This window comes from Balaenoptera musculus, chromosome 9 (assembly GCF_009873245.2).
Source record: "Balaenoptera musculus isolate JJ_BM4_2016_0621 chromosome 9, mBalMus1.pri.v3, whole genome shotgun sequence".
NCBI classification, from domain to species: Eukaryota; Metazoa; Chordata; class Mammalia; order Artiodactyla; family Balaenopteridae; genus Balaenoptera; species Balaenoptera musculus.
The window spans coordinates 91,275,161-91,299,509 of record NC_045793.1 but is presented as its reverse complement, the minus strand read 5'-3'; the positions used below and the strand labels follow the sequence as shown (position 1 = coordinate 91,299,509).

The following is a 24,349-nucleotide window of genomic DNA, read 5'->3' as shown; positions in this document are numbered from 1 at the left end:
CAGAGGGGTATAATGTGTGACTTAAACTGATTTAATTTGTGAATCGTTATCTGAATTTCTCTGGTGAGTTTTTGTTAACCAGTTTTCCTCTCCAGAGGTCTTCCCATTGATGAAAGAAGAATGTCTTCCCACTTCGTTTTCACTAGGAGTTCCTCAAGTTACTGATGCTCTGACTCACCCGAGGAGGATGGCTTCTCTGGCTTTATAGTTACCTTCTCTTTAAATAAGGCTGTCCAGTCCCTAGTCTATAATTGATGTTTTTACCATTCCCATTACAAAGGCATTATTCACCTTTTTTCCTTTGAACCCTTAGTGTTTAGCCATTTAAGCTATGCTTTAGGTTTTATGTCTTTAGATCACTATATGTATGCTTAAAATTAAGAGCAAGAAACATATTAGTGAGAAATCTATAAAGTCAAACTTTTGGAAAGGAGCCTTAAATCCGAGCTGGTTATTCCTTTAAACCCCCTACATTTCCTGAATTTTTAAATCTATCTGAAACCCACATAACAAATCTGGAAATCCAAAATAATTTTCCCATATTGAAACAAGTTTCCAAATTCTCTTAGGGAGTCCCTGTTCGAATCCTTAAAGGGAAATTATGGAATAGTCCTCCCTACCATGTGATCAAAGATTCACTTTCTGTATTCACAAATAGTAATCAAACATTTTTTTGTAATTCAGAGGACCAATAAAATGCCTAAATTTTTCCCTGAGTAAAAAGGACAAGATTTGTATTTACTATCATTCAGAGGTTAATGGAGTGACCCCAGGACTCGAATGTGGCCCTGCTATTCTGTGTATTTTTATTTTCTTCCTTTTTTTAACGGTGGAGGGTCATTGTGCCCCAGAATTGAAAAATTGAAAATATGTACTCCAGTGTTTAATTTCTTGACAGAAAGAAAAATCCATGGAATTCACCTGATCACTGAAAACTAAAATCTGAGCTATTTATGAGTAACGCTCTCCAGGAAACTAAAAAGCTTTCCCTCCCCCAAAAATGAACTCTCAAGAGCTGGTGCCACTCCTTTCTCCCCTTCACTGTATAAACCATGAGATCTACTTTTGGCTGAACCTTAACTTATTTTAAAAGGTTTTTTAATTGAAAGCGTTTACTAAAAGCCTTAGTGGAGATATTTTTATTTGTGGAATAAATGGGATGATGGGAAGAATAACTTCACCTACAGAAGGTGGGAAGAATAACTTCACCTACAGATCAAGCTATTGTACATTATTAGAAATGATTATCTTTTAATAGCCCTGTAAAGGTTTTTCCATCCATTCATTCAAAAGTATTTATTTAGTTCCTACTATTGGTTGACCACTGTGCTAGTTGATAAGGATACAAAGATATAAAATATTTTCACATACTCTCGTTTTTGTCCAAGTCATTAAATAGAAGAGTAAAATTCTCATAGTTCAGTCACAACTGATTAAATATCAGTGTTAGAATCTCTATACCTCTAAGTGGACAATTAGTCCTGTCTTCTGACTCTCCTGGGAAACTAAATGCCTACATTAGTACCTTATGTATATTTAACAGGAACACCATCATTCATCCTTGGATGGCTAACAAAACCAGCCCTAAGCCAGAACAAAGATCAAAGTACAAGACCAGTAAGATCTCCTTAGAAATCTTTACATATGTAAATTCTACTCTTTCACTAAAACAGATATAATTTTTGTATCACTTATATATTATACACAATAAAATATAAAATGAGGTTTATATTTTATATAATAGATATAAAATCTTTATATATATATTAAATAACATCTGTTCATAAGATACTTCCATGATAAAACTGACATTAAAAAATCAGTTTCTTTAAATAGCACCTACTTTTGATTAGACAGATACCATATACACACACACATATTACACATAAACTATGCCCAGATAGGTCAAGAAGTTGTCTACTAACATCCAAATGTCTTTTCAGCAGTTTGTAAAATACTTCTGTCTTTATAAAGAAACATCAAGTTCTAATTTGTTAGTTAAAAAAAAAAAACTAGATAAATCCTATTTAGGGGTGAAATTAAACAATATATTTCCCTGGATTCCACCACATTTGGTACACCAATGACTACTTTGCTGGACTAAGAAAGGTAGGAGGTAAAGCACATGGCACTGCTTAAATATTGAAAATATTGCTGTTGGGCGAATTCCCTGGTGGCACAGTGGTTGGGTCTCCCGCTTTCCAGTCCCCCGCACTCCCCGCCCCTCCCTCTTCCCCAAGCCTCTCGGTGCGGCCAAAAAAAAAAAAAAAAAAAAAAAAAAAAAATCGCTCTTCAAAATGTTAAAAGCTAATGAAATCATTCAAATCAAGTACTCAAATTAGAAAATGGAGCACATAGATGGACTAAAGTAGTTAAGTGCCCAAACTTTTCAGGTAGTATCTTTCTTGGCAGATTATTTAAACTCTTATGCAAATATCCTTCCATATATCTTAGTATACTTTATAAAATGAGCTAATTTAATAATTATCTTAGTTCAAAGTACTCAGGTAAACTCAAATTGTAAGGAATTGCCTGGGAACTAAATGATGAGGGCCATTTCAGAACTGAGAAATATATGTCTCTTGTGTTTGTAATTTTTGATGCAATTAAAAGTTTAGATTTTACTCAGATGACTATAAAGCAAGACCTTTCTTCAGTGGTTGATATGTGGGTGACATAACGCAATCACCATTAGGAGGAAGAATCAAGGATTGTTGGAACACATAGATACAGAGAACAGAGTAGTGGTTACTAGAGGGAAAGGGGCACAGTGGGGGGAGGGAAAAATGGGTTAAGGGGATCAACTGTATGGTGACAGATGGAAACTAAGTTTTTGGTGGTGAGCACGCTGTAGTGTATTCTGAAGTAGAAATATGTTGTACGTATGAAACATATAATGTTATAAACCAATGTTACCACAATAAAAAATTTAAAAAGAAGAATTGTTGGGTTTCTAAGATGGGTAGGGTTTCTGGCTGGGATATTTGTGGTGTGTCAGTGCTATTGTCAATGCTATTGACAGAGATAGGGAATGTTGGAAAGAACAGAGATGGGCACTGGGAGAAGGGGAAAGGATGGGTTCAAGTTCAGATGATGAGCTTGCTGTGCAGGCAGGAAATTTGTGTACACAATTCCTGTAAGCAGCTGAACATATTTGTCTGGCGTTTAGGACAGCCAAGTCTAGAGAAATAAACGTGGGTGTCCTCAGCCCTCAAAAAGTTTTTGTAAGTTGTGCAATTTAGTATTACTGAAAATGTATTAGAGAAGGCAACAATTCTATTAAAAAAAATTTTTTTTTGATGTGGACCATTTTTAAAGTCTTTATTGCATTTGTTACATTTTTTTTTTTTTATGTTTTGGTTTATTGGCCAAGAGGTATGTGGGATCTTAGCTCCCCAACCAGGGATTGAACCCGCACTCCCTGCATTGGAAGGCGAAGTCTTAACCACTGGACCGCCAGGAAAGTCCTGCAACAATTCTATTTAATCCCACTTCCACTTTATAAAATCAAGAAGCAGAAATATAACGGTTTTCATCTGCTCAAAGGACAGTTCTCAGGTCTTTCATTGCAAATTTTCTAGAATAGATAATTCCTGTATCTGCACTGTTTAACACAAACTCCCACACATTTTCTTTTCTGTCTGTTTGGTATCCTAGGCCTTTCTCTAGGTATTGATATTTTCTTTTAGTTGCCAGTAAGATGTAGCTCATTTTAGAGACAACTCTGATAAAAAGCAATTAAGGTCATAGGAGTAATATGTATTTAAATGTGCTACACTTAACATTTTTGCTTACATTTAGCTCCCCCCAGATTCACATTATTTCTTCCATATTTCTTACGCATCTTTCTGTCTGGTCCATATCGTATGCATCGTTTTGTCCAGGCAAAAAGAGATACCTGCCGAACAGGTGAATAAAAGAAAATAAGCAGCATGAATTTTCATATTAGTATATAGTGTATCATATGTTATGCTGTAGGTCATATGTTGTTTTGAATGTTGACCCTGTTAAAAAGCTTCCATGTGCTGTATGTTTCACTTGCTGTGTAGATTCATCACTATTTTTTGAGAACAGATCTCATCTTCTTATCACGTATAAGCACTATCTTATAATTCATTTTGACTCCCTCACGGTGCCAATCACACAAAGGCAGACAGTATTTGTCTCATTAATACACGCCGACTCCTTCGAAGTTACATAGCATATCAAAGTGTGTGCTATAGTAATAAAAATATGGAAGATATTTCAGTTCAGCTTTAAAGAGCAATTAAAAGATTTGCCAAAGATGTCTTTACAGGGAACACCTCTCCTAAGATAATTAAGATATTATTTGGCTTTAAAAAATGTCATTCATATACATTTCAAGAATACAATTTTGTAAAGAGAGTTCTACTTGTATTAAACGTCAGCTTTCGGCCTAAAAGATGCAGTGCAGTTCTAGGGATACATGGCTCACTCTCTTGTTCCTCAGCAAGGATTGTGGTAGGTTTTAGGGCAGAGATGGAAAATCAGCAGTTAGAAGCAACTCTATCCAAGATTTTGCCTGGGCATATTTACTGCTCATAAACTCACTCAAGGGTTCTACTTTGTAAGTTTTTTTTAATGTGAAATAGAAAACATAGAGGGTTTCACTTCTGGGTTGTTACAGTCAAGAGTCAAGGCTGCTTTTGTCCTTTCAGAGACCATTTCCAGCTCACTCTTAACCTTCTGCTTGCACCTAGGGAAAAAAGCCATTTTGTTTTTCCAACTGTGACCGAAGCCAAGTGCCTGATGCACACTGAGGCCAAACATATCGGAGTTTGGAGCAGAAAAAGGTTTACTGCAGGCCAAGCAAAGAGAATGGGGGGCTCGTGTTAAATAAAAAAAAAACCTCAAACTCCCCGATGGGTTTCAGGGAAGAGTTTTTAAAGGCAAAATTTGAGGTGAGGGCACAGGGTGTGACTTTCTTCCGATTGGTTGGTGGTGAGGTAATAGGGCGGGGCTTCAGGAATCGTGAGCTCAGCCTGAAGTTACCATCCTCCACCTGCTTGGGGACCTTAGTTCCTGTAGAAGAACTCAGAGATGTACCAGATTGTTATGTGTATCTCTTCAAGAGGAACCACGACCCTGTCCCTTCTCTGCACTGTTGTTTCTTTACTGCTTTTTCTTTCTTCCCATTCCCTCACTTCCCTAATTAGTAACATTGAATCTGCCCTCTGGAACTCAGGGAAAGTCTAGGAGGCTGAAGCCTTTTCCTACAAACAAGAAACGGGACAGGAAAGGCTTTTGTTGTGTACCCCACAGGTCCTGCTCGTTTCACAATTTAGAGTAATAAATGCGTCTACTTTAAAGACTCAGTTATAATTGGTACTAACAGAACATTTCAGGTATTACATTTTGCAGTGGCGTTTTAATCTTTTTGGAAAACGGCAAGACCCAGCTGTGGTTAAATCAGAATCTGGGAACAACACCTAACAGGTGGCCTTTCATTTTGAAGGTGGAGACAATTACCTCCATATCATCCACCATCACATCTTCCCTTATATAAATGTTACATGCTTCTTCAGGATTTCCTAGGCAACTTTAAATTTACAAATTTAGAGCATAAAAAAGGGACAGGAATACCCAGATCTGTTAGTCAAGTAGTTTTCCTTGGAAACTTTATACACATTTCTCTATATACTAGGCTCAATAACATCATTATTAAGAGAATATGTGTGGACAAAAAAACATTACCTACCATTTCAGTAAACAAAGAATGTTGCCTGCCCTCAAGCCAGCAGCCACGGGTGCCACCCATACCGGTGCGCCCTGAGGGGAATTCAGGATGGAGAAAAACAGGATATCGGCCCTAGATAGTTAAGATATATATCACAGGAATAATTTCAATGAGCCCAGACTCTTGCATCTCCCCATACATAGAAAAGCATTAAAATCATTAACTTGAGATCTTTTTTTGTGTGTGTGTGATTAGCAGTAATCTTTTGATGTTTGACTACATTTTTGTTTGTTTTTTCAGCAAAAACTCCTATATATCCTGGCCCCTCCCTTACCTCTTTGGAACAGTCCCTCAGAGCTAGCTATCTGAGAGGCTGTTTCCTGGGCTGTAGCCCTCAGTAAGGTCCCCAAATAAATATATTAATATCTCACAACTTTTAGGCTGTGTGGAGTTTTTTTTTCTGTTGAAGTGACAGACCAATTGCAGGAGGAAGCAAGAGATCTCGATTGCCCATGAGTTCTGCCATGGATGCACAAAGTAAATGATTTTGATGGAATCATTGATTTTTCTCACTTATACAAATGGGATTGATTTAAACTCTCATAATTATTGTTGGGCACACAAGTCCTCCACAAACACCTGGTTTACCTTATTGCTAACATTTCCATTATTCATTTTATTTTCAAGGTGTTTTTTTTTTAAATACCTGTAAATACCCGTAAAAACTAACAACTATATAGTTTCAGTTGCTCAACCAGTTTTGCTGCCTTGAAAAGTATCGTGGAAGAGGTAAGGTTGTCTCAACTCTTTCTCCAATTTCCTTTCTTTTTTTCCTCCAATTTCTTCTCATCAAAATTCTTTCTGATATTCAACATGAGGCTAATATTCAACACTTTTACTTTAGAAGGCAGCATTCCTTATCATTCTATTTCTCCCTTATATATTAATAATCCTGTTTCTCCCTTATGTATTAATAATTCTATTTCTCTCTTAGGCATTAACATTTTATTTAGATATGAGAATCCCTTTTTCAGTTTAAGCTGGATAATACAGCTTATCCAGATGTATTACTTACCACTCTAGGCTTATACATTATTCATATTCTTTAAGAATGCCAAAGGCCATCTAGTCCTTGTTACAAATATAACATTTCTTGAAAAAAATTAGGAAAAATTATATCCATATTTTAAAGATGCTTTAGAAAGGAAAAGGACTTAGCACTTAATCCTACATATTTCAGTAAAATCCAAAATTCCTTGCTTCATGCCCTGTTTCACTTGCAGCATTTTAAATAGTCTGCTAGCCAGGGTTTAAAAAATGAACCAAACACATTCACACAGCATGCGTCACAAGTAGTATTTATGTTAAAGTATATGCACCAAGACTTATATATACTACCAAATGTAAAATAGATAGCTAGTGGGAAGCAGCCGCATAGCACAGGGAGATCAGCTTGGTGCTTTGTGACCACCTAGAGGGGTGGGATAGGGAGGGAGACGCAAGAGGGAGGGGATATGGGGATATATGTATACATATAGCTGATTCACTTTGTTAAAAAGCAGAAACTAACACTCCATTGTAAAGCAATTATACTCCAATAAAGATGTTTAAAAAAAAATTAAAAAATAAAGTATATGCACCAAGCCCTAGTTCATATCGACAGGCAGGACACACACACACACACACACACGCACACGCATGCGCACATGCACACTCTCTCTCTCTCTCTCTCTCTACATAAAGGGAAGCACCTTTGTGTTAAAAGAGTGTCCTCCCAGTATTCTTAGCAACATAATGCATCCTTGAATGAAACATCAACAGAGAATTTCCAAATAGTAAGGACTCTTGGTCAGTGATTAAATAATGGCATCCACAACTCAAACTTGGGGTGTTTTAATTACTTTAACACATAAATTCCCTAGTGTGCTAGATTTACTTGGTTATTCTAAATGGCCAAATTAGTCTGTAACATACCACAACTATTTAAATCACATATGACCAATAGTTAAGATTTTAAAAAACCTACTGCCCTACAGAACCATACTTCCTTGCTGCATGATGCCCAGGGCTTACCTTTCACATATGCCGTATCTCTGTCATGCTTTTCACATAGTACAATGTGCACTGTGGAAGTCACATTAAAGAAACAAGCGGAAAAAAAAAAAAAAACTCATTGAAAACACTTTATTATAAAAGTGTGCTTTATTATAAGGAAATTTTAAATATAACCAACAATACTGAAAATAATATAACTGGCATTTACAGCCTTGGTCAGAGTTCTTTATTAAACAGGCATTTGTAGTTAACATTCAGCTTATGCAACAAAACAGGTAACTTGAAAAAGTGAATAAAGTTGAGAATACAGAATGATGAACGAGGAATTCGGGGTTCTTTGTGTTTTTTGTTTAGCAGACATGGCTTTTAAAATCTGAAATAGAAAACAAGTCCTCTTCATGTAGTAAGCTCTCTTCCTGCGGGAAAGTTTGCAAAATTGTTAAAACTGTTCTAAAATGTGGCTGAAGGTATACTTTACATACTTCTTATATATACATTATCCGATTAACATATTTTAACCACGTTTTCATTATACAAGCAAGACCATAAACATTCTCTAGTAAGACCACACTAGCCACAGAATCTTTTTACCCATGTATGTATTTCTTTGAAACATGTTTCCCAAAATGAAATTGCTCATTTAAAAAGGAACAACTGATTAGAATTAACCTCTCTAGATGATGGGGTCATGTAGGCCTAGAAATCATGTAAGAATATATTCCTTTGGTTGAATATAATTCATTTTATGTAGCAGAATAATAAGCATGTCAATTGTCAACAAAAATCTATTCAGTTGAGTTCATTCTGCACTTTTGAGAGTCTACATTAAAGCAAGTGGCAAGGCCTAATGGTATATTTGGAATGGACAGAAATTCCTTTTATCTTTATATATGTTTTACTTATAAACATTTATTTCTCCCACCTTGGAGGAAACCCCTGGGAGCAGATGTCTGCAAAGGATTGTATTATGTACATCTAGTGAAGAACAAAGAGATATCTTAAGGGCATGTTGATAAGGACCCCAAATATTTTTGGTATAGGAGACTTTTTTTTAGCATATATAATAAGATCTTAGGCTTTCAGAAGACAACAAATAAGTTTAAAGAGCATTTAAAAATATTTGTGACATTAAATGTCAAACTCAAATTTTTAAAGATAACAAATACAGAGAACTGCAAAATGGAAAAAGGAAGCGTAGATAGATGCTTTATGAGGAAAATAATAACCTTTCATCTAAAAAGAGTCTTCCCTATTATTGTAATGACTAAACTGCCTGTCCTTAAAACCACTGGAATATGTAGGTTACTGACATTATGCCAAAGAAGTCAAAAGGTACTTTATTGCAAAAATAGAAAAGGTTTTAAAATTGCATATGATGTTTTATACCATTTCACCAATAGGCCAAGGCCAGTACATAACTTACCAAGCCAGAAAAACTCGAAAACAAACATTATTAAATTGCACGTACTATATATAGTGAGTTGTAAAAAGAATGTGATGCCATGCTGTATAGCATGATTCATTGCCAAGTTCCCTCTTACATGGGCGTAGTCATAACATATCAATCTGAGTGAGTCAAAATGAACACACATTGCCTATGACAACATCCTTTAATTATCTTCTTAAACACAGATACTTCCAGTATATTATAATCATCTGAATAAACCTTTCAGTCAAATCATAATTTTGTGGAGTAGAAAGTCATTTTATCAGTATGTCGATATTTTTTTGATCTACTCTTTTAGAAAGTGATGTTAAAGCCTGTTGACTATTAAATCACTACTCTGTTTACTGATACACTGTAAATGTAAAAAAAGGAAAAAACCTGAAATCACAGAAAATGCTTGGCATCTACACAAACACATTCTCAGTGGACTAACCACTACTGTGTAATTTTGTCACTATAGGTCTTCTTGCTCCATACTTTTGCTTCATGCAGTGGGTTCAACAATATCCATGTTTGTTCCAAACAGGGCAACTAATTGTTCTTCATAGGTAGTGATGTTCCTTTTCATAATTTCCATGCAAGGTCCCAAAAGCCTTTCAAATGCTTGCACATCCATGGCTAAGAAGCGGGGAGAATAAAAGAAAAATAACATTCTTTGCAAATCTGCAGAATTTCTAAGTCATTTACGGTATCTATTCTGCATATGACAATGACGCAAAGGCATTTTTAGATAAATATCAGATACAAGGAAAAGGCATAAAGATAAAAACATTCCACTTCAAAAAGGAAGCAGCCAGTGTCCCTTGGCAGTATGATGTCCTATTGGAGGTTCCTGATCCAGGTTAAAAGAATGAGGGACTGTTATGTCAAGACCTTGGAATTTTAAAAATAAATTGGTTTTGATGTCACCACCTTAGTAATATGAACTCAAGGGCGGCAAGGGAGTGCTTTCTATCTTGTTTTCCCTTCTCAGGGTTTACGATGCTATGCTGTGAAGAATCCAAATGTTACCTTTTATGATTTTTATTCTTTCATACTATGGTCAATTCAAAACGGCAGCCAAAATAATGATTTTATCCACTGTGTAAGTATGTGCTCTTTGTCTCTTAGCTTGCCTATCTCGAGCATTTTCTAAAACTGAATTTATAATATACACATGAAAATATGATCATACTATCATACAAATACAAATTAAAATACTTTTTTTTTTTGCCTCTCAAATTTGCAGAAGTAAAAAAGGCAATGTTGACAATAGAGTGAACAGACATTCTTGCACTGCTGGTACATGTAAATAAGTACAAATATAAGTGATCTCGCAATATATATCAAAAACCATAAAAAGAAAACCCACTTCCAAAAAGCATTTCTCAGGAAAAGTCCTATATATGGAAAAGTAGTCTCCACATACAGCCACACAAAAAAGCTCTCCCCCCACCCCCAAAAATGGAGCCAAAACTCCCAAAATTATTTAACAGTGGGGAATGATTAAATAATTCATAATGTGTATATTTACCTAATGTTACAGTCTGATGCAATAAATATGAGAAACTGCCTAAGCTATAATGGATGAAAAAAAGCAGTTTACAAAACTGTTTTAAAACAGAAAACCCATACAAATAAAAAAGATGAGAAGGAATTATAATAGGATGTGGAAATTGCTGGGTGGTGGTGGTATCGGGTGACTCTTACTTTTTCCTACCTTTTCTGTATTTCTCAAATTTAATGTGAATATAATAATTTATTATAGGAAAAAATTAATGGGATTTCACTCACATCGCCTTTACTCCTACTGTCTAATACCTCTACTCAGGGAAATTACCTGTCAGCTTCTAATTGTTTTCTTTTTCATCCAAGTATAACCCTTGATTAATATTATATTATTTAAAACCTTTCAAACAGTAAATTCTCTAAGAAAATTCTGAGGATATTTGCAAATCTTAAGAACATCAAAGCTAAATTTATGCTACTGAACTGTGGATGAAGAGCACAGAGTGGCTAATTACTTTTGAATCATTTCCTTGAAGAAAATGTCACCTAGGGACTTCCCTGGTGGTCCAGTGGTAAAGAATCCGCCTTACAATGCAGGGAATGCGGGTTCCATCCCTGGTCAGGGAACTAAGATCCCACATGCCGCGGGGCAACTAAGCCCGCACGCCACAACTACTGAGCTCACGCGCCTCAACTAGAGCCCGTGTGCTGCAAACTACAGAGCCCACGTGCTCTGGAACCCACACGCCACAACCAGAGAAGAGAAAACCCACACGCCACAACTAGAGAGACGCCTGCGTGTCGCAACAAAAGATCCTGCATGCCGCAATGAATAACCCATGCACCGCAACTAAGACCCGACACAGCCAAAAACAAATAAAAATAAATAATAAAAATAAATCTTTAAAAAAAGAGAGAAAATGTCACCTATACTGATATCTCCTGAATTATATTTTTCATTATTAAACTAAGTTATGTCTCATATATAAAATCTCAGCTATATATAGATGTCTTCTAGCTGAAGATGGCATTTCTGCTGAGCTGCTGTGTGGTACACAGAAGTAATAAACAGCTGAACAAGATTTTATTGTGCTCTGACAAGCTTGAACCTTTGATTCCTAGTACAAGATGAGTAAGTATTCCTACAGACATTCCAGCTTTCCCTTCAAAGCTTAGTGTACACCTTATAAAAATGCTGTTTGAGCCTTCTTTTTTTGAGGAACACAGTGTATGTTGTTTATTTTAAAAATTCGATATAAAACTTGGTACTCAGGACTCTTATTTTAACAACATACTAAAATGTTATTTCATGCCTATAAAGAAGAACACAATATATAAGTGTGTGAAAATTTTTAAAGGAACAAAGTTGGCTTCTACAAATCGACTTTATAATGCAATGAATCCTAACCTTGTTGTATTTCGTGGGGACCATAAAACTTGTGAACCCAGTAAGATGATCCGTACAACATGAATACGTACAATGCAGACAGAACGATTTCAACCAGGGCAAGCATGCCCAGGGCTGCATGAGTCCTACCTAAACATTTGACGGTCCCGATGGCGTGTGCGGAAGCAGCTCGGGGCTTGTTAGTTACCAGAGCAAGTTCTCCGAAGTACTGTCCCCGAGAGCACCGAGCGATTTCTACTGCACCGTTCTCCTCCGCCTCTGACTTACCCTGACAAGGTGATGGAAAGTATTAACTTTGACTCAGTTTAAGAAAAATAAAAGTTAACCTTAGTCTAAACATCAGAAGGAAAATCTATTATGTTTCTTGCTAATATTTCATGGATTTTTAGGACTTACCTTCCTTTTCATGGTAATTTTCACTTCTCCAGATTCTACAATGAAAAAAGAATCAGCCAAGTCTCCCTATCAGAATAAAACAAAAACCGAGGGTGAAAATGCAAGTTTAGCTGACGGCAATCCTGGCGCCCATCAGGCCCCTGAAATCAATCCCACCACGATTTGCCTGAAAGGTGAAACCCCACAGGAGCAGGCTATGTCCCCTTCTAAGTTGAGACGTTAAGATCAACAATTACATTGTAACAATTTCGTTTGTAAAAAATTATCTGAAATGATATACTATCTAGCATGGTATTTCTGCTAAAACTAGCCAAGAAAATACGGCAAATAACACTGAGGTAAGAATTTTGCCTGAACTGCAGTCTGGATAAAGCACATACATAGTTAGAAATGCTAGCACCGTTTCCCAGCAGCATTGCCTCTGTCAGCTGCTCCTATGCTAAAACGTGCCACTCTGTGTGTCCTAATCTACAAGCATCAGCATGGTGACCCGAGATAACCCAGCGACTCCCAAAGAGAAGAAAGCAAACAGACTTCTTAGGGAGCAGTATGTGTGGGCCCAGATGTCTGTCCTGCACCTGGCTGGGGACCAAGCTCTAGATGCCAGTTTACTGACAAGCCACCTCAAGGCCCCAAAAAGACCTCTAAAAGAAAGTGTTGCCATTTCTGACTACACATAGCCATGTTCTCATTTTGGATTTTAAACAAACTGCCTTCACTTCCAATGATGCCTTCTGAATTAAGTACAGTAGTATAATTATGGAAGATAGCAGATACTGACTTTCCTAAGCCTCTCGGAGTGATTCTGGAGAAACTTAGGTATTTCAGAACTCTTTAGTACAATTCAAGAAATACCGTATCAGATTATATCACAAGGAATGTTGAGTCTTGATTATACTATACTATAGTGCAGACCTGTATGTTTATAAATGCTTAAAAGACAACTAGTATCTAAAGACACCTTTAATAAACTCTAAGTATAGTATACATATCTCCTTTCCCTTACCTTTATATCAGGTTTTCATAAGAGCTTCATGTTAAAATTTCAAGTATCTTAAATCATAATAGGTCTATCGACAGCCATGTAATTTTGTTTTCAAAATGTGCTCAAATTGCATGTAAAACTAACGAATTAAGTCCTGCAGGTTGTGCCAATGTCACTTTCCTAGGCTTGATATTGTACTAGCAATGCCAAGATGCACTGGGAGAAACTGGGTGAAGAGTTCACGGGACTTTTTGCAGCTTCCTGTGAACCTATAATTATTTCCAAGTAATCTAAAAAAAAATCATTTCAAAAGTGCTCTATACTTTGCAGTTTTTCAATTTATATCGTAGACCCTCAGCCTTGTTCTCTAATTTGTCTCTACGTCGTCCCAATCCCTGACCGCACTAATCTGTATGTATGTGGGAAGTGTGGGAGGATTGATTACTTGTTTATTTGCCTTCTAAAATAATTACTTTTGAGAGACCTTCAAGATGGCGGAGGAGTAGGACGTGGAGATCACCTTCCTCCCCACAAATACATCAGAAATACATCTACATGTGGAACAACTCCTACAGAACACCCACTGAACACTGGCAGGAGACCTCAGACCTCCCAAAAGGCAAGAAACTCTCCCTCGAACCTGGGTAGGGCAAAAGAAAAAAGAAAAAACAGAGACAAAAGGATAGGGACGGGACCTGCACCAGTGGGAGGGAGCTGTGAAGGAGGAAAGGTTTCCACAAACTAGGAAGCCCCTTCACGGGCGGAGACTGCGGGTGGCGGAGGGGGGAAGCTTCGGAGCCACGGAGGAGAGCGCAGCAACAGGGGTGCAGAGGGCAAAGTGGAGAGACTCCCGCACAGAGGCTCGGCGCCGAGCAGCACTCACCAGCCCGAGAGGCTTGTCTGCTCCCCCGCCGGGGCGGGCGGGGGCTGGGAGCTGAGGCTTGGGCTGCGGTTGGATCGCAGGGAGAGGACTGGGGTTGGCGGCGTGAACACAGCCTGAAGGGGGCTAGTGCGCCACGGCTAGCTGGGAGGAGTCCAGGAAAAAGTCTGGACCTGCCAAAGAGGCAAGAGACTTTTTCTTCCCTCTTTGTTTCCTGGTGTGCGAGGAGAGGGGATTCAGAGCGCCGCTTAAAGGAGCTCCAGAGATGGGTGCAAGTCGCGGTTATCAGCGCGGACCCCAGAGACGAGCATGAGACACTAAGACTGATGCTGCAGCCACCAAGAAGCCTGTGTGCAAGCACAGGTCACTCTCCACACCGCCCCTCCCGGGAGCCTGTGCAGCCCGCCACTGCCAGGGTCCCGTGATCCAGGGGACAACTTCCCCGGGAGAACGCACGGCGCGCCTCAGGCTGCTGCAACGTCATGTTGGCCTCTGCTGCCGCAGGCTCGCCCTGCCTCCTCTGTACCCTTCCCTCCCCCCGGCCTGAGTGAGCCAGAGCCCCCGAATCAGTTGCTCCTTTAACCCTGTCCTGTCTGGGCGGGAAGAGATGCCCCCAGGCGACCTACATACAGAGGTGGGGACAAATCCAAAGCTGAACCCCAGGAGCTGTGCGAACAAAGAAGAGAAAGGGAAATCTCTCCCAGCAGCCTCAGGAGCAGCAGATTAAATCTCCACAATCAACTTGATGTACCTGCATCTGTGGAATACCTGAATAGACAACGAATCACCCCAAAATTGAGACAGTGGACTTTGGGAGCAACTGTAGACTTGGGGTTTGCTTTCAGCATCTAATTTGTTGCTGGTTTTATGTTTATTGTAGTTTAGTATTTAGTTTATTATCATTGGTAGATTTGTTTATTGATTTGGTTGCTCTCTTCCTTTTTTTTTTAATATATAGGTATATATATTTTTTCCCTTTTTCTCCTTTTGTGAGCATGTATGTGTATGCTTCTTTGTGTGATTCTGTCTGTATAGCTTTGCTTTTACCCTTTGTCGTAGGGTTCTGTTTGTCCTTTTTTTTTTTGTATAGTTTTTATTTAGGGCTTGTTATCATTGGTAGATTTGTTTTTTGGTTTGGTTGCTCTCTTTTTTTTCTTTATTACTTTTTAATTTTTTTATTTTTAATAATTTTTTTTTTACTTTTCATTTTAATAACTTTATTTTATTTTTTTCTTTATTCCTTTCTTTTTTCTCCCTTTTCTTCTGAGCTGTGTGGCTGACAGGGTCTTAGGGCTCCGGCCGGGTGTCAGGCCTGTGCCTCTGAGGTGGGAGAGCCGAGTTCAGGGCATTGGTCCACCATAGACCTCCCAGCTCCACGTAATACCAAATGGCAAAAGCTCTCCCAGAGATCCCCATCTCAACACTAAGACCCAGTTCCACTCAACAACCAGCAGGCTACAGTGCTAGACACCCTATGCCAAACAACTAGCAAGACAGGAACACAACCCCATCCATTAGCAGAGAGGCTGCCTAAAATCAAAATAAGGTCACAGACACCCCAACACACACCACCAGATGCGGTCCTGCCCACCAGAAAGACAAGATCCAGCCTCATCCACCAGAACACAGGCACCAGTCCCCTCCACCAGGAAGCCTACACAACCCACTGAACCAACCTTAGCCACTGGGGGCAGACACCAAAAACAATGGGAACTACAAACCTGCAGCCTGCAAAAAGGAGACCCCAAACACAGTAAGTTAAGCAAAATGAGAAGACAGAGAAACACACAGCAGATGAAGGAGCAAGGTTAAAACCCACCAGACCAAACAAATGAAGAGGAAATAGGCAGTCTACCTGAAAAAGAATTCAGAGTAATGATAGTAAAGAGGATCCAAAATATTGAAAATAGAATGAAGGAAATACAAGAAACGTTTAACAAGGACCTAGAAGAACTAAAGAGCAAACAAACTGTGATGAGCAACACAATAAATGAAATTAAAAATTCTCTAGAAGGGATCAATAGCAGAATAACTGAGGCAGAAGAACGGATAAGTGACCTGGAAGATAAAATAGTGCAAATAACTACCGCAGAGCAGAATAAAGAAAAAAGAATGAAAAGAATTGAGGACAGTCTCAGAGACGTATGGGACAACATTAAACGCACCAACGTTCGAATTATAGGGGTCCCAGAAAAAGAAGAGAAAAAGAAAGGGACTCAGAAAATATTAGAAGAGATTATAGTTGAAAACTTCCCTAATATGGGAAAGGAAATAGTCAATCAAGTCCAGGAAGCACAGAGAGTCCCCTACAGGATAAATCCAAGGATAAACATGCCAAGACACATTAATCAAACTACCAAAAATTAAATACAAAGAAAAAATATTAAAAGCACCAAGGGAAAAACAACAAATAACATACAATGGGATCCCCATAAGGTTAACAGCTGATCTTTCAGCACAAACTCTGCAAGCCAGAAGGGAGTGGAAGGACATATTTAAAGTGATGAAAGGGAAAAACCTACAACCAAGATTACTCTACCCAGCAAGGATCTTAAAATAAAGGATCTTAAAATAAAGACTATTACAAGAGACAAAGAAGGACACTACATAATGATCAAGGGATCGATCCAAGAAGAAGATATAACAATTACAAATATTTATGCACCCAACATAGGAGCACCTCAATATATAAGGCAAAAGCTAAGCCATAAAAGGGGAAATCGACAGTAACACAATCATAGTAGGGGACTCTAACACCCCACTTTCACCAATGGACAGATAAACCAAAATGAAAATAAATAAGGAAACACAAGCTTTAAATGATACATTAAACAAGATGGACTTAATTGATATTTATAGGACATTCCACCCAAAAACAACAGAATACACTTTCTTCTCAAGTGCTTATGGAACATTCTCCAGGATAGATCATATCTTGGGTCACAGATCAACCCTTGGTAAATTTAAGAAAATTGAAAACGTATCAAGTATCTTTTCCGACCACAACGCTATGAGACTAGATATCAATTATACGAAAAAAATCTGTAAAAAATACAAACACATGGAGGCTAAACAATATACTACTTAATAACCAAGAGATCACTGAAGAAATCAAAGAGGAAAACAAAAAATACCTAGAAACAAATAACAATGAAAACATGACGACCCAAAACCTATGGGAGGCAGCAAAAGTAATTCTAAGAGGGAAGTTTATAGCAATACAATCCTACCTCAAGAAACAAGAAACATCTCAAATAAACAACCTAACCTTACACCTAAAGCAATTAGAGAAAGACGAACAAAAAACCCCCAAAGTTAGCAGAAGGAAAGAAATCATAAAGATCAGATTAGAAATAAATGAAAAAGAAATAAAGGAAACAACAGCAAAGATCAAAAAAACTAAAAGCTGGTTCTTTGAGAAGATAAACAAAATTGATAAACCATTAGTCAGACTCATCTTTAAAAAAAAAGGGAGAAGACTCAAATCAATAGAATTAGAAATGAAAAAGGAGAAGTAACAACTGACACTGCAGAAATACAAAGGATCATGAGAGATTACTGCAAGCAACTATATGCCAATAAAATGGACAACCTGGAAGAAATGGACAGATTCTTAGAAATGCACAACCTTCCGAGACTGAATCAGGAAGAAATAGAAAATATAAACAGACCAATCACAAGCACTGAAATTGAGACTGTGATTAAAAATCTTCCAACAAACTAAAGCCCAGGAGCAGACGGCTTCACAGGCGAATTCTATCAAACATTTAGAGAAGAGCAAACACCTATCCTTCTCAAACTCTTCCAAAACATAGCAGAGGGAGGAACACACCCAAACTCATTCTACGAGGCCACCATCACCCTAATACCAAAACCAGACAAAGATGTCACAAAGAAAGAAAAATACAGGCCAATATCACTGATGAACATAGATGCACAAATCCTCAACAAAATACTAGCAAACAGAATCCAACAGCACATTAAAAGGATCATACACCATGATCAAGTGGGGTTTATCCCAGGAATGCAAAGATTCTTCAATATACGCAAATCAATCAATGTGATAAAAGACAGTAACAAACTGAAGGAGAAAAACCATATGATCATCTCAATAGATGCACAAAAAGCTTTTGACAAAATTCAATGCCCGTTTATGATAAAAACCCTCCAGAAAGTAGGCATAGAGGGAATTTACCTCAACACAATACAGGCCACATATGACAAACCCACAGCCAACATCGTTCTCAATGGTGAAAAACTGAAACCATTTCCTCCAAGATCAGGAACAAGACAAGGTTGCCCACTCTCACCACTGTTACTCAACATAGTTTTGGAAGTTTTAGCCACAGCAATCGGAGAAGAAAAAGAAATAAAAGGAATCCAAATTTGAAAAGAAGAAGCTGTCACTGTTTGCAGATGACATGATACTATACATAGAGAATCCTAAAGATGCTACCAGAAAACTTCTAGAGCTAATCAATGAATTTGATGAAGTAGCAGGATACAAAATTAATGCCCAGAAATCTCTTGCATTCCTATACACTAATGATGAAAAATCTGAAAGAGAAATTAAGGAAACACTCTCATTTACCACTGCAACAAAAAGAATAAAATACCTAGAAATAAACCTACCGAAGGAGACAAAAAACCTGTATGCAGAAAACTATAAGACACTGATGAAAGAAATTAAAGATGATACAAACAGATGGAGAGATACACCATGTTCTTGGATTGGAAGAATCAACACTGTGAAAATGACTATACTACCCAAAGCAGTCTACAATCCCTATTAAATCCCTATTCAATGCAGTCCCTATTAAACTACCAATGGCATTTTTCACAGAACTAGAACAAAAAATTTCACAATTTGTATGGAAACACAAAAGACCCCGAATAGCCAAAGCAATTTTGAGAAAGAAGAACAGAGCTGGAGGAATCAGGCTCCCTGACTTCAGACTATACAAGAAAGCTACACTAATCAAGACAGTATGGTACTGGCACAAAAACAGAAATATAGATCAGTGGAACAGGATAGAAAGCCCAGACATAAACCCACGCACATATGGTCACCTTATCTTTGATAAAGGAGGCAAGAATATACAATGGAGAAAAGACAGCCTCTTCAATAAGTGGTGCTGGGAAAACTGGACAGTTACATGTAAAAGAATGAAATTAGAACACTCCCTAACACCATACAGAAAAATAAACTCAAAATGGATTAAAGACCTAAATGTAAGTCCAGACACTATAAAACTCTTAGAGGAAAACATAGGCAGAAGACCCTATGACATAAATCACAGCAAGATCCTTTTTGACCCACCTCCTAGAGAAATGGAAATAAAAACAAAAATAAACAAATGGGACTTAATGAAACTTAAAAGCTTTTGCACAGCAAAGGAAACCATAAACAAGACAAAAAGACAACCCTCAGAATGGGAGAAAATATGTGCAAATGAAGCAACTGACAATGGATTAATCTCCAGAACTTTCAAGCAGCTCATGCAGCTCAATATCAAAAAGCAAACAACCCAATCCAAAAATGGGTAGAAGACTGAAACAGATATTTATCCAAAGAAGATATACAGATTGCCAACAAACTCATGAAAGGATGCTCAACATCACTAATCATTAGATAAATGCAAATCAAAACTACAATGAGGTATCACCTCACACCGGTCAGAATGGCCATCATCAAAAAATCTACAAACAATGCTGGAGAGGGTGTGGAGAAAAGGGAACCCTCTTGCACTGTTGGTGGGAATGTAAATTGATACAGCCACTATGGAAAACAGTATGGAGGTTCCTTAAAAAACTAAAAATAGAACTACCATACGACCCAGCAATCCCACTACTGGGCATATATACCCTGAGAAAACCATAATTCAAAAAGAGTCATGTACCACAATGTTCACTGCAGCTCTATTTACAATAGCCAGCACATGGAAGCAACCTAAGTGTCCACTGACAGATGAATGGATAAAGAAGATGTGGCACATACAGACAATGGAATATTACTCAGCCATAAAAAGGAACAAAACTGAGTTATTTGTAGTGAGGTGGATGGACCTAGAGTCTGTCATACAGAGTGAAGTATGTCAGAAAGAGAAAAACAAATACCGTACACTAACACATGTATATGGAATCTAAAAAAAAAAAAAATGTTCTGACGAACCTAGGGGCAGGACAGGAATAAAGAGGCAGACATAGAGAACGGACTTGAGGACATTGGGGAGGGGGAAGGGGAAGCTGGGACGAAGTGAGAGAGTGGCATGAACATATATACACTACCAAATGTAAAATAGCTAGCTAGTGGGAAGCAGCTCCATAGCACAGGGAGATCAGCTCAGTGCTTTGTGACCATCCAGAAGGGTGGGATAGGGAGGATGGGAGGGAGACGCAAGAGGGAGGAGATATGGGGATATATGTATATGTATAGTTGGTTCACTTTGTTATAAGGCAGAAACTAACACACAATTGTAAAGCAATTATACTCCAATAAAGATGTTAAAAAATAATAATAATAAAATAAAATAAAATAATACTCTTTCTCAGCCTCACACACCTTGAATCTTGTTTCACATATATTGAAAAAGACAATACTTCAGATAAAGATTACAATACAGTGTAATATTGTGATACAAAAATTACAGAATTTGTTAAAATTCAGAATTTGTTTAAATCATGCAATCAATGCTTCAAAACTGTAACTAGGAAATAAGGTACTATCGTTGGTATGCTTTAACTGTCTTCATAAATCCTACTTCTTGGTAGGTCTGTTCTAACCAAGATGCATATGTATTGCTTCTGGTTCCAGTGGGATCTTAGAAAAGCATTAGGGGTTAAGAGCATGCTGGCCCCTTAGTGCCTGTAGTGCCTGGAAGCCAGTACAGTACATGGTGCAGTGTGTTCCCTTCTTGGTTTATTTCATCAGGAAGCAGCCTCAGGAAGTTTTGCCAATGAACCGATCATGCAAAATTCTACATCTTCCAATGCTCCTTCTGGGTCCTTATTAATAAATCTCATGGAGTGATTACCATTTGTCTTCCTCTTATAAATGACATTCTTTACACATGGGACCTTCATGTCAGGTTCAAATATAAAATTATGCAGAAATCCATTTGATGATTTAATACATATTCATTAAGAGTTAGTTACAAAAATAAAAATACTCAAATAGCTTGATGGCTGTAAATTAAGCCATTTTTAACAGGTCATTTGGTAGAAATAATATTCATTTAACCCATCATTACATACTAATTATAGACACACATAAAAATTTTATCAAGACTTACAGTGTGTAAGAGTCTTTTGGAAAATAACCCCAAACTGAATTCCATAAAAAGTATTATACCTGAGCAATGATTTGTTCTCCATCGTTGTATACTTTGGTGCCTATCACATCCACCACTTTCAGGCGCTCAGAAACCTATAAAGGAAAAAAAGATAATACACTTGATAATACTGTATTTGTATTTAATAATACAAATACAGTTGTATTTGATAATACAAATGGGTTTGAACTGTGCAGGTCCCCTTATCTGCAGATTTTTTTCAATAAATATACAATTGGCCCTCTGTATCCACAAATGCGGAACCCGGGGGCTAAGGAGGGCCCAGTGTGAGGGACTTGCGCATCCGCAGATTTTGGTATCCACCGGGGTGGTCCTGGAACCAATCCCTGTGGAAACATAGGGACAACTGTATTAAACAGACTAATCAGGTAATCGTAACTATTTCAGGCGTTTAAAAATGGTAGCCTATAGGCCAAATAAATTGAGCAGCGTGTGGGTTTGTGTGTGTGTGCATGTGTGTGTTATATTAATTAACTGCCAGCATTTTGAACAAATTTTTCATAAAAACTTGAATTTCCAGCTTCTCTTGAAAAATCAGGGCATTCAGCAACACTCAGCCCTTATTTCCATGCAGCAAAAATAAACTCTGGTGGGCTAGCAGCTGTTTCTTTAGATGGAGCACATGTTTTCAAGTTTACCATTTCTTCTTTTTATGTACCTAGCTCTGAAGGCGTTTGAATTTCCAACCCCTGACCTATTTTTATTTAAAGAGATCTGCTGCTGGAGAAGATCAGCTGCCCAATATGCATTCTGAAATGTGGCCCGAACTGCTACTCGGTGGATACTGACAAGCCAACAAAGAGACATGTTAGCAGACTGGTCCGTCAACCCCAAGGATTCTGGCCGAGATGCTAGAAGGATGGCACTGCTATCGCTAAGGTGGGGAAGAGAGGGAAGGAGGTTTGGGATGTGTTAGGTTTGAGATGTCTTCTAGACATCCCAGAAGAAATGTTAAATATGCAGTTAGATAAATGAGCCTAGTGTTCAAGGGCAGGGCCTTTGCCCGGTGATGTCAATTTTAAGAAGCATCAACATAATAGACATTTAAAGCCAGGGGATTTGCCAAGTTCACCATGTGAATAAGTGTAGCCTGAAAAAAGAAAGAGAGACCTTAGACTGTCAATTTTAAGAGGAAAGGAGGAAAGGAATAAAGAAGGAGAGGCCAGTGAGGACATTCTGTATTTAGATAACCTCTTCCTATAAAGGCTATTGCCTACATTTATGTGACTAGTTTAAGTCTGCTTTTAGATAGAGACCACATATAAATCTGCTATAGATGCTCCTAGGAGTCTATTACTTGTAAACGACAAAACAAATGCAGTTACAGGCAGTAAAAGAGATACTAAGCTATAAAAACACCGTAATCTTTTCAAATGAAAATATGGATAGATTATTATTCAAAGAAACCTTCGACAGAACTAAGTATTCCTAACAAAACAGAATCTTTTAAAGCAAAATAAAATAAAAGCACAAACATATACTTACTTCCAAAGATTTAAGGAATGGCAGTGACTCAATAAAGCTTTCATACATTTTTCTCTTTTTGGCATTATTTTTTACAATTATCCTCCTGAAGGTTACCCTGTCCTAAAGGCAGAATATCAAATACAAAGATAGTTAAAAGGTAGACTTTATGGAGAAAGAAAGTTTGAAGAAATAGTTTCATTTTATTCCCTGTAAGGAACAAACAATAATTGAAGATTTTGAAATAGAAAATTAACATTACTACACTTCTAATATGACTCATTTCAGATTTTTATTTCTTTAAGCATAAATATAGAACCATATTCATGTTTTTTAAAGAAAGCAACAGTTTACTTTTTATTCAGAACAGAGATCTGACCAACGTGTAACTGGCAGACTACATCCACTAGGTGGCGCTGTCGCACCACTTAAAAAATATACCAGCTCCTTGTTGGTTTTCCACCCCCAGCTTTTTGAGATACAATTGACCTACAGAATACTGTGTAAGTTTAAGGTACACAACATGTTGATTTGATATATACTGTCAAATGATTACTACAGTAGGGTTAGTTAACACCTCTATCACCTCACATAATTACCACTTCTTTTTTGTGGTGACATTTATGTACTCTCTTAGCAGCTTTCAAGGATGTAACACAATATTGTTAACTATAATCATCATTTGTACACTGGATCCTCAGAACTTATTCATTTTATAACTGCGCCACCCCCCAGGCCCTGGCAACCACCATTCTGCTCAGTTTCTATGAGTTCAAACTAGCACTGAGTTCTTTTGCTATAGATAACAGCCCTGGAGTGTTACAATTCGGTGGGACATGACTAGCATTGTTTTTGAGTTATAACTGGCATACGACATTATATTAGTTTCAGGCATACAACATAATGATTCAATATTTGTATATATTGTGAAATGATCACCACAATAAGTCTAGTTAACATCCGTCACCATACATAGTTACAGAATTTTTTTCTTGTGATGAAAACTTTTTTAAGATATACTCACATAGCAACTCTCAAATATACAATACAGTATTATTAACTGTAGTCACCCTGCTGTACATTACATCCCCAGGATGTATTGATAACTGGAAGTTTGTACCTTTTGACTCCCTTCACCCATGGCCAGCATTTTTATTAAAAAAAACAAAAAAAAAA

General features: G+C 37.6%; 1 protein-coding gene across 1 annotated transcript in view; it reads right to left on the bottom strand.

Annotated features, from left to right (window-relative positions):
• Positions 1–7,967: 7,967 nt before the first annotated feature.
• Positions 7,968–24,349, bottom strand: part of PRKAR2B (protein kinase cAMP-dependent type II regulatory subunit beta) — a 112,433-nt gene continuing 96,051 nt past the window's right edge. The window contains exons 7-11 of the mRNA XM_036864000.1: positions 23,195–23,296; positions 21,709–21,783; positions 12,493–12,558; positions 12,226–12,364; positions 7,968–9,818 (exon numbers count right to left, since the gene is read on the bottom strand). Of these exons, the coding sequence (XP_036719895.1) occupies positions 9,685–9,818; positions 12,226–12,364; positions 12,493–12,558; positions 21,709–21,783; positions 23,195–23,296 (516 nt within the window). The 3' untranslated portion in view covers positions 7,968–9,684. The remainder of the gene's footprint in view (positions 9,819–12,225; positions 12,365–12,492; positions 12,559–21,708; positions 21,784–23,194; positions 23,297–24,349) is intronic.